The following is an 11,051-nucleotide window of genomic DNA, read 5'->3' on the forward strand; positions in this document are numbered from 1 at the left end:
GGTGACCAGGGGTGGAGTGCTGGTGACCAGTGGAGGAGTGCTGGTGACCAGTGGAGGAGTGGTGGTGACCAGGGGTGGAGTGGTGGTGACCAGGGGAGGAGTGGTGGTGACCAGGGGTGGAGTGGTGGTGACCAGGGGTGGAGTGGTGGTGACCAGGGGAGGAGTGGTGGTGACCAGGGGAGGAGTGGTGGTGACCAGGGGTGGAGTGGTGGTGACCAGGGGTGGAGTGGTGGTGACCAGGGGAGGAGTGGTGGTGACCAGGGGTGGAGTGGTGGTGACCAGGAGAGGAGTGGTGGTGACCAGGGGAGGAGTGGTGGTGACCAGTGGAGGAGTGGTGGTGACCAGGGGAGGAGTGGTGGTGACCAGGGGAGGAGTGGTGGTGACCAGGGGAGGAGTGGTGGTGACCAGTGGAGGAGTGGTGGTGACCAGGGGAGGAGTGGTGGTGACCAGGGGTGGAGTGGTGGTGACCAGGGGTGGAGTGGTGGTGACCAGGGGAGGAGTGGTGGTGACCAGGGGAGGAGTGGTGGTGGTGACCAGGGGAGGAGTGGTGGTGACCAGGAGAGGAGTGGTGGTGACAGGGGAGGAGTGGTGGTGACCAGGGAAGGAGGAGTAGTGGTGACCAGTGGAGGAGTGGTGGTGACCAGGGGAGGAGTGGTGGTGACCAGGGGTGGAGTGGTGGTGACCAGGGGAGGAGTGGTGGTGACCAGGGGAGGGGGTGTGTTGGGGTTGGATGATTTTGGCGGAGTGGTAACATGGGCGTCTTCTTTTAAAAAATATCATAAGTCCCCGTCTTTGAATAATCCTCCGGTAACAAATAAGAAAGGGCGATTCAGGATGCCGGCAAAAGTACGCCGCCTCAAGCACACTCCATTGCGCGCGCAATTTCTTGACGACGTAGGAGGTTGACACAATATCCATGATTCATTGCGCCAAGGCATATTATCAGGCATCGACGTCATGATCATAGTCATGAAGGCGGTAAGAGCAAGATATATTACGCGCAAGTGCTAATGGCTAGGCCGTAGCGTCGTGTTGAGGACGGCATATTTCTCCTTTTACACTTTCCTTATATGGTGCGCACGTGGTCACAGCCCTTGCGCGCGCGCGTGACGTCATGGCCGCTTGCGACGTAATAATGCAAATTACAATATTAGAATAGAAATCAAAGAGACCCAAGCTAGCTTGCAAGCTACAGATCTGCGATGATCTGGATAATTGTAAGCGTACTTTTGGGGACTTTGTTGGGTATTTACCAGTTGTTATTTACCAGTGTTTGGACACTAGCGCAACTGTCTACCAGATGGATGTTCGTTTTCATTTGATACAGACTTCAAGTACTGAATATAAAAATGGCGAGAAGATATAGGCGCTGGTCACTCAGAAAATAGATAAATGTCTGGGCAAATAATATTGGTTAAACAAATCTGGTTGCAAACCTTTAGCTAACGGAAAAGTAGGGGGGGGGGGGTTCACCAGAATATGCGAGATTTTACAAAGGACACATGGGGCTCTTTGACTGCTTCGCTTCTTTATGGGGGGGGGGGGGTTGTAGAAACACTAGGTGGTCCGCGTAGGCGTTGTTGAAACAGGAATAAACCAACAAAGGCTGAATGCACGAAACTCTCTCAGTGAAACTACTCTATATTTAGAGAGCCGTACAAAATACAACTTAGTGAACCCTTTCAGCTAAACAACGATGTGCTCACAGAGGCCAAGGACATAGGGTATCTTTCGAAACTACTGTACATTCACAGGGGCGTATAACATAAGACTTCAGCCCTGTGTTGATTAATTCTAATTAAAATTTCAGAAAATGGAAATATTAGAAAAGGAGTAACCTGTGTCGATTTGTTTCCAGTCCCTCTGGGTAGAGGGTTTGAATACTCGCGAAAACCTACCCTTCCAGCTGATGTATATAGATGTAATATAACAGGTGAGTAAAGATGTCCCCTGATATATACCCCCTCCCCAGATTATCTTTATACATATAGCACAACACCTCAGCAAAGTGATTGATTCATTCCCATTAAGAGTAAACTTTGTCGATTTGTTTGCAGAGTTTCGCGACAGAGTGTTTGAATACACTCGGGAGCCTACCGTTCCTTTCTCTGTGTATGAAGCAACCTACACGCCAGGTGTGCAAAGAAGTCACAAGCCAAATAACCCTCCCCTGTGACATGTATAACACAACCTACACGCAAGGTGAGTAAAGAAGTCACAAGCCAAATAACCCTCCCCTGTGACGTGTATAACACAACCCACATGCCAGATGAGTAATGAAGTCACAAGCCATAACCCTTACCTGTCACAATTCATATAACCTTGTGTGTCATTTAACATGTGTGATTGTCTCTAAGACGTTTACACTTGTCTCCTTGCTGATAATTTCTGTAGTTTTTATGGTAAATGAGCTTTGTTTATTTTGTTTTATAGCTGATCTCTTTGTTTTATTTTTATCGTAGTCTTGCTTGTTCCAAAGGTAACCGCTCTAGCGGTAATACCATCTGCACCGAAAGTAGTACCGCTATGGTGCAATCCTTTTTTTGTGTCGTTTGTCGTCATGGCGACCCTGGTCACGGTGGCTGTTTTAGCAGTCAACTGGGACAACGGAGACCAGAAAGATGACGATAAAGAAGACGAGAACAAGATGTCTTCCGACATGAGGATCTGCCTGACAGAGGTAAGTACTGAGATGGCTGAACAGTACCACGTCTAAAAAGGTCTGCTTTCTACGCGGTTTCCAGTAGGTGCCGATGAAGGGGCGGGGGAGAGGGTCGAAGCAATACTACGTAAGTATAAACAAAATATTGAAGGACTTAGAAATATGCTGTAATCAATAATAGCAATATTTGTAGAAGCGCAAGTATTACAAGTATATGACAATTGGTCTGACAACCGCTGTCCAATATCTATAGTCAGATACATATAACCGACATGACAGCTTTATACTTGGTGCACACTAGGAACTATTTGTCTCTGAAGACTGTTACTTAGAGAATGTTTTTAGATTGCAACAAGATATAGAGAAAGAGAAGAGTATAAAAAATAGTTGGGGGTTATTTTAGATGTATGAAGGGCTTTAAGAGCGTAGTAATAAGTTCGGAAGAGAATTGTGTTAAAGTTACATTTTACTCTACAGGAACAATGCGCACATCCGCCAACGTACAACCCTGCAGCCCTGGAGAATGATCTGCGTGGTAAACATACAACAGACAATGACACGAGGACAGACTTCATAGAAAAGAAAGTTCAAGCATTAGTTCCTTTTCGTGCGCGGTGTGAGTCCAGACCACCTCCTGTCATGGGCTTTAATCCAGTGGGCATCCATCATGACAACCACGAGTCCAGTAGAATTACACTTCAAGAGACAGTATCTGATATCGAAGCTGCCAGTAAACAGCTCGCAGTCAAATCACTTGCTTCCATGAAGGGCCCAGAACCAACTCAGCCCACAGAGAAGGAGAGATCATTTAAGTCACAGTACACCACAGGCTGGCTAGCAGCACTGACTAGAGTAGTAAGGTGTATTGACCGCCTGACGTCGTCCAACAGCATCACCATTGATGGACGTCGACTGCTGCCTCTAAAGACCGCTGCACTCGGTCTCACCGAATTTGACACTGCCTTGGCGCCTGTACTGATGTTCAACATCAGAAGAAAATACCATTTTGAGTTTCCAGGCGACCACGAGATCGCCCGGTGTGACCCAGAGGAGTTACCAGGCGACCACATAAATGCGACAGGCAAATACGAAATCATCGACGTAGAAAGAGGCATTGTAAAATCTAGAGACATTGTCAAGACCGAGGAGTCATGTTTGCAGATGTCCAAGACTGTTTTGGCTGCAGTCTCGATAGCAGACCTGAACACCACAACACCTCTGAGACCTGCCATTGTACAGGAAAGCAATAGCATTCATTTAAGTGATGCCATAAAATCTGCTTCACCTACCATCTCAGCCGAACTGCAACCGTTGCATCCTTTAAGAACGTGGAGATGGAGTTACAGCAAAAGGATGCTTCAAGTGACAATGATAACGAAAGTGTCACCCGCAGTAAGGGTATCGGTGGTCGCGTGTTGAGGACCGTGAGTCGTCCATTGTCGGCGCCAATGCCAAGACGATCCATCAGTGACCTTGCACGTGAGTTGCCGACCCAGAGGGCAAGCTACTCGGTCAGTCTCACTCCCAGACCTGACCAATGTCGAAACTCTGGTTCTGTTTTCTAATGGAGAGCACGCAAAGTCATTTCAGCTGCGACTTGATGCACCAAAACCTGTGCCATCGACAAAAACCAAAGCAGTAGAGCCAGACTCGGTACTGTCTTCCAAGTCTTCTGCTTCTGCTCCCCCAAGCAGCACCAACAGGACCCAAAACCGTGAGGTGAGTACTGAGATGGCTGTACAGCCACTCGGTCAGTCTCACTCCCAGACCTAACTATGGCTACACCTCGGGCTCTGATTTCTGATGGCGAACAAGCAAAGTCATCTAAGCTGTTACTCGATACACCAAAACGAAATCAAGCCAAGGCAGCAGAGCCACAATCAAACATCAACAAAGAGATTGGCAAAGCTAAAACAACAAAGAGCAGACAACCAGCTTCTGCTATATCACCAACTCCCAAAAGCGAGAAAGACAGAACCAGATATATCGAAACTATCTCTACTAAGTGTCCTTCTTCTGCTACTGCTCACCCCAGCATCACGCTCGGAAACAAGACCACTAAATACTTTGCTTCAAAATATGGTTTGTCTATCACTGCTCCCCCAAGGAACGAAGACACAACCAGGTCGAGTAAATCAATCTTTTCGAAGTGCTCTTCTGCTACCACTCCCCCAAGCAACAATGCTCGACCAAAGACCACTGAATCCACCACTCGTACAGCATCCGCCTCCAAAATAAATGGGTCAGTGGCACGCCGCAATGTAACAACAAAGGGCGACTCAGGCCCTTCAGCGTACACGTTAGAAGTGATAAGGGAGAGCCTCGGGGCCAGTAGCCTTTCAGTGACGCCCCCAGAAAAGGGCCCTCAGACGCCTTTACCACCGAAACCAACTAAAGCACAAAAAAGGAAAGCACGTAGGGCGAAGCTGGAGATGTACCTTAGCATGAGCTTAAATGCTCAAGGGAATCATAGAGAGGGATCATCTAAAACACCAAGTGTTGATAAAAGCCCAATTAAAATAGCCGAAGACGCATCCCAGACGACACGAATGAGTGGCGTGCGTCAGAAAGCCACGGTTATCGATAGAGCAACTAGACCGACGAGCACTCCCAACGATACGAATGAGGTGAAGGGCGCGTGTGCAAGTGAAAGTCCTTCCCTTCTATCCGCATACGACATCCAAGAAAGAATTAACAGCCTCTCAATACACCCTAAAGAGACACGAACTCAGAAATGGAGAAAAAAGGCTATGCTCTATGCCAGCTTGCGCGCTCTGTCGAATGACACAACGCCGGTCAACGACAGCAAGGAGGATAATGCGCAGGTTAACGTCACTGATATTGACGAGGCAATTGCTAAAGCTCCATTGAATACGCGCAAGGACGTGTCAAAAGCTGATGAGGGCCTCTGTGTATGCGAGAGAACGTCAGATGCATCCAAGTGTCCCACTGATTAAGTAGTGACTCCAGACTTTGATGTATACATGTTCATATATCTTTACTAACGTCCTCAGAAATAAGATAGAACTCTGATTTATACCTCTTTGAATAGCTTTTAATCTTTTCCAACACCCTCAGAAAAAAGATAGAACTCTGATTTATGCTTTTTTATTTATCTTTTCCAACACCCTCAGAAAAAATATAGAACTCACATACCTTGCATAACACTATCAGGAAATAGCTTGAACTCTCATATCAACCTACTCATATACTTTTTTATATATTTGATCACTTAAATATGCTTTTGAACTTATTCTTAATTCTTTATCAACTCAAAAACTAATAAATACTATTTCCGTTTAATCCTTGTGTTTAGTTTTTATTCTTCCACAAGTTGAATTAAGCTTATTTTGAAATAATTATTTTTTAAAGCGGAGCTCCTACGCGGTAAGCAAGCAGAGAACAATAGAAATGGGAGGGGGTTGCTGTAGTGCACCCTTGGTTCATGTATATGTTGGTACCTATAGATGGAGAGTTGTGCGACAGCTCAATGGTACGGGCTTCGCTTTTAAGAGGTGTAAAAACCGTGGCTCGGATTACTACGTTAAATGGCGGTCCCGTCCCGCAAAAACCTAGATAGCCACCATGTTATTATCGGACATTAAAGAACCACTCAAGAAGGCAGAGTCCATCTTCTGTGTCTGTACTTGACCGCATAATCAAAAAAGGGCATTAACATACTAACACTATCTCATCCCTGTAAACTGCGCGGCAGCACAGTGCGCCTTTTATAACATTCCGAATAAGACTCCATGAAAATCCAGAGCAATTCACCCTAACAAAGGACTCTTCTGTTGCACTGCGCGCTATGACGATCAAAATGGCGGAAGTGGAATGTTATGACAAAAACTCGCATTGTTTCTGGACTGTAGATATATCTTCTTTGACGAGGAATTTCCCATAGAAGGCAAACAGAATGTTTGTATGTAGTTCCGCTCGAATCAGCGATTGCCGGATACCATTTTGCGTGCTAAATCACAGGCTTCCCACCCGCGTCAGTAAAGGATTTCTAAGGAAATACGAATTCACGCAAACAAACATCTATGAGTTATATCTTCATACTCTATTCATGAAATAAATTCAGTTGGGATGTAAAAGGTTCCGTCTGTGGTGTTTTTTCTACCCAAGAAGTTCAATTTTACGAGTTTAGAGCGATATAACTTTGTATCGGATTTTGAGTCGATATTAAGTATGTTAATGAGACAAGGCTGGCAACTTTATTCTGACTACTTCGGCTTCGGCGCGATTTTCTGCCGGATTTTAAGCAGTACGAAATCACTGACACTGGTACAAGATGGGAGAAGAGTGGAACTATTTCCAAATCGAGTTTTTAAGCAATCCGCCTAAAACCCTGCGAGAAATAGTTTTTTGAACGTCAATTTTAGCTTTCCGTCGATGATCGGGACATAGCAGCTGGTCAAATGGCATCCTTGGAATGTAATTTGAGCTAGCCCCACACCACCCTAGACCCGACTCTTGTCTTTGTCATGGTTTCCTCACTAACATCTAAATTGTGAGTTGTTGTGTGGAACGTCACTTGTACAGCTATGATAATGCCTAATTGCAGAGATAAATAACTTTTTAGGGGTCAGCCCGATGCATCTTGAATGAACTCCAAATTCGTCGTCTCCTCGACGTCTTCCCGTTCAATTATTGCGAGCGAGAGCAACACTAATTTCGGTCATTGTGTCGATTTGGGTTTCCTGTGAAACAAACCGCCGCCATCTTGGAAACGAAATCTCACGTCCCCTCCCCACATCGTCAATTTGATTTGGACGGACTCTGTCTGTGGAAACCAAGATTTGGGCTACCTTGGCCATGATTTTTCGCACTTGCCCTGCCTGTTTCCGATAATTTTGAAAGGTCCTTCTTCGATTAATTCTGCGAATATGATGGCGATATCAAAGAATTATTTGGTAAGTATGACGACTTACGATCAGATGTTTAACGGGGTTTGCTTATGGCTTTCGAGGTTGTCATTTGATAATAAAAGAACTCGGATAACCAAACTACCTCACCTAAGGATGTTCCTTGTGTAATATAAAACAAAATAAGCTTTAGTATTTTTGGGTAGATAATCCGTTCTTGAGATATTGCAAAATGTAAGACTCTTGATTTGTCTGAAATTGCCCAATTGGGTCGAAATTGCCGCTTTTTTCAGGATCTATGGCAACTTTGCTCAATCATATCTCAAGAACCGATCATTTACCAAAAAATACTAAAATTTTGTTTTATTTTATGAAATGAACCTCTAGGCAAAGTATAATCAACATCAACACACACAAGCTAACACAACCTTACAATTTGAACTTTGCCATTTTTTGCTCCTGTCTTTCTAGACATTCAATGCCTTCAATTAAATAATTTCTTTTGTTTAATAAAATAAGACTACAAGCAATTTGTTTTTGTTCTATTTCTCTTATAAAACAAACAGAGAAACCATGAACCAAAGGGTTAGTGATCAGCCAAGACAGTGGCTGCAAAGAAAAGGGGGTCTTGCATAAATCTGGCTTATGGGAAATGTGCGAACTGCCCCACACAAATCTAAAAGAATATTGATTTAATCCTTGCAATTGAATGACTAACCAATCTATGAGCTCGAGCACTTCACTTCTTTACGAGAACTTCTAGTTTAAATAACATTTAGATAACTGAATATCAGATAACTTAACAGATACCAGTACACTACCCTAGGATGTAGCATTGTGATCATAAGCTATGAGGAGCAGGTAAAAGGATAAAAACAGGTAGCGAACGAAGTAAAAAGTGCAGAGGGGAAAAGGTTTGTTGTGAAAATGTACTAGCTCGCGAGGTGCCCATAACCAAATATGGTGCAACGAACAATATATTGATGCTATGATTGACAAGCTCGCGCAATCTAAAAATAGCTTTCAAGGGCCACGGGGATTTGTTCTCTTATATCATGGTCTCTTGTTTGCCCTTAACGCCTTTCTAGACAAGATCATCTAAGTGTCTACCATATAATCGTGTAGCCAATCGCTAAGTCGCTTCTTTATTATTGCTCAGCCAATCGCAAAATGGGTTCCATATGATCGCTCAGCCAATCGCAAGGAGGTTTCCATATGATCGCTCAGCCAATCGCAAAATGGCTTCTATATGAGCGCTCAGCCAATCGCAAAATGGCTTCTATATGATCGCTTATCCAATCGCTAAGTGGCTTCTATATAAGCGCTAAGCCAATCGCTAAGTGGCTTCTTTATGGTCCCTCAGCGCGCGTAGAACATTAAAATAGGGGAATGCCATTCTAGACCCCGTCCCCACGTATCCGTTTTCGTTTGAAAACGCAACCTTTTTGTTACGGATACGGGTATCGTCCACACGGAAACGCGAAAACGATGACCGAAAAACGGAACAATTTGAAAACGATCTCCAGAGTGGAACAATTTGAAAACGATACCCTTTCGTAGCCGTGGGACGGACGAAAACAGAACCTTTCGAAAACGATGGCGTGATAACTCAGGTCCAGTCCACTTGGCGCGCGAGTACGCATGCGCTGTAGAGCTTGTTATCGTTTTGGTATCGTTTTTGCGTTCTCGTGGGGACGGGTCGTATCAAAATGAAAACGCTTCGTGTGGACGCGGATCTTTTTTGAAAACGGAACAAAAAGGTTGCGTTTTCAAACGAAAACGGATACGTGGGGACAGTGTCCTAGACTCGCTGCCAGGGACGTCAACGCCGTTTTTCAGCAATTCGTGTGCGCGCGCGCCGTTCTTGATGCCGTTCGCGTTGTCACACTCGATTGAACGCGCACACATTCCTTGACGAAGTAGTGTAGGGGGTTGACACCCTATCCATCATTCATTGCGCCAAACATATTATCAGGCGCCGGACGCAAGCAAGATATAACACGCGCAAGTGCTAATGGCTAGGGCGTAGAATCGTGTTGAGGACGGCATATTTCTGCGAGGTCAGAGCCCTTGCGCGGTCACGTGACGTCATGGCCTCTGGTGACGTAATAATGCAAATTAGAATGGAAATTAGAAAAGACCCAAGCAAGCTTGCAAGCTACAAATTTGCGACGATCTGAATAATTGTAAGCGTAATATTAAGGACTTTGTTTCATATACTAGACCATACCTGATACACCAAAACCTCAATCAGGACAGGTTCCAACGAGTATAACCAAGACAACAAGAAATCGAAACAGCAACAAGGAACTTGTCAAAGCTGAAACAACAAAAAGCGGAAAATCAGCTGCTTTTTCACACACTACGAAAAGCGAGAAACACGGAACCAGGTATACCGACACGATGTTTACTAAGTCTTCTACTACTCTCCACAGCAGCACGTACATAACCAAGACCATAGATCAGTTTACTTCGAAATATAGTTCGTCTATCACTACTTTACCAAGTGACAGAGACGGAAACAGGTCGAGTAATTCAATCTTTTCGAAGAATTCTTCCTTTGCTACTACTCCCCCAAGCAACAATGCTCCACCAACTGAATCCAACAAAAATGGAACGAAATTAACAACAAAGGGCGACTCAGGCCCTTCAGCGTACACACTAAAAGTGATAAGGGAAAGCCTCAGGGCCAGCAGCGTTTCAGTGACGCCCCCAGAAAAGAGCCCTCAGACGCCTTCACCACCGAAACCAACTAAAGCACAAAAAAGGAAAGCACGTAGGGCGAAGCTTGAGATGTACCTTAGCATGGGCTTAAATGCTCAAGGGGATCATAGAGAGGAGTCATCTAAAACACCAAGAGTTGATGAACGCCCAATCAAAATGACTAAAGACGCATCCCAGACGACAGGAACGAGTGGCGTGCATCAGAAAACCACGGTTTTTGATAGAGCAACCAGACCGGCGAGCACTCCCAACAATCCGAATGAGGTGAAGGGCGCGTGTGCAAGTGAAAGTCCTTCCCTTTTATCCGCATACGACATCCAAGAAAGAATTAACAGCCTCTCAATACACCCTAAAGAGACACGAACTCAGAAGAGGAGGAGACGTCGAGAAAAGGCTAAGCTCTATGCTAGCTTGAACTCTCTGTCAAATGACACAACGCCGGTCAACGACAGAAAGGCGGATTATACGCAGGCAAGCGTCACTGATATTGACGAGGCAATTGCTAAAGCTCGTCCAATCAATATGACTGAAGACGCATCCCAGACAATGGGAACAAGTGGCGTGCGACAGAAAGCCACGGTTTTTGATAGAGCAGCCAGACCGGCGAGCACTCCCAACGATCCGAATGAGGTGAAGGGCGTGTGTGCAACTGAAAGTCCTTCCCTTCTATCCGCTTATGACATCCAAGAAAGAATTAACAGCCTCTCAATACACCCTAAAGAGACACGAACTCAGAAGAGGAGGAGACGTCGAGAAAAGGCTAAGCTATATGCCAGCTTGCGCGATCTGTCGAATGA

At 45.2% G+C, this 11,051-nt stretch overlaps 1 protein-coding gene across 1 annotated transcript; it reads left to right on the plus strand.

The window, feature by feature from the left end:
• The first annotated feature begins 1,488 nt into the window (after nt 1-1,488).
• LOC116611860 lies at nt 1,489-4,081 on the plus strand. The gene is made up of 4 exons (XM_048720483.1): nt 1,489-1,933; nt 2,058-2,202; nt 2,463-2,680; nt 3,140-4,081. The coding sequence occupies exons 2-4, from the start codon at nt 2,115-2,117 to the stop codon at nt 4,079-4,081; spliced, it is 1,248 nt and encodes a 415-aa protein (XP_048576440.1). The 5' UTR covers nt 1,489-1,933; nt 2,058-2,114.
• Nucleotides 4,082-11,051: the final 6,970 nt, after the last annotated feature.

Source organism: Nematostella vectensis, chromosome 13 (assembly GCF_932526225.1).
Source record: "Nematostella vectensis chromosome 13, jaNemVect1.1, whole genome shotgun sequence".
Taxonomy (NCBI): Eukaryota; Metazoa; Cnidaria; class Anthozoa; order Actiniaria; family Edwardsiidae; genus Nematostella; species Nematostella vectensis.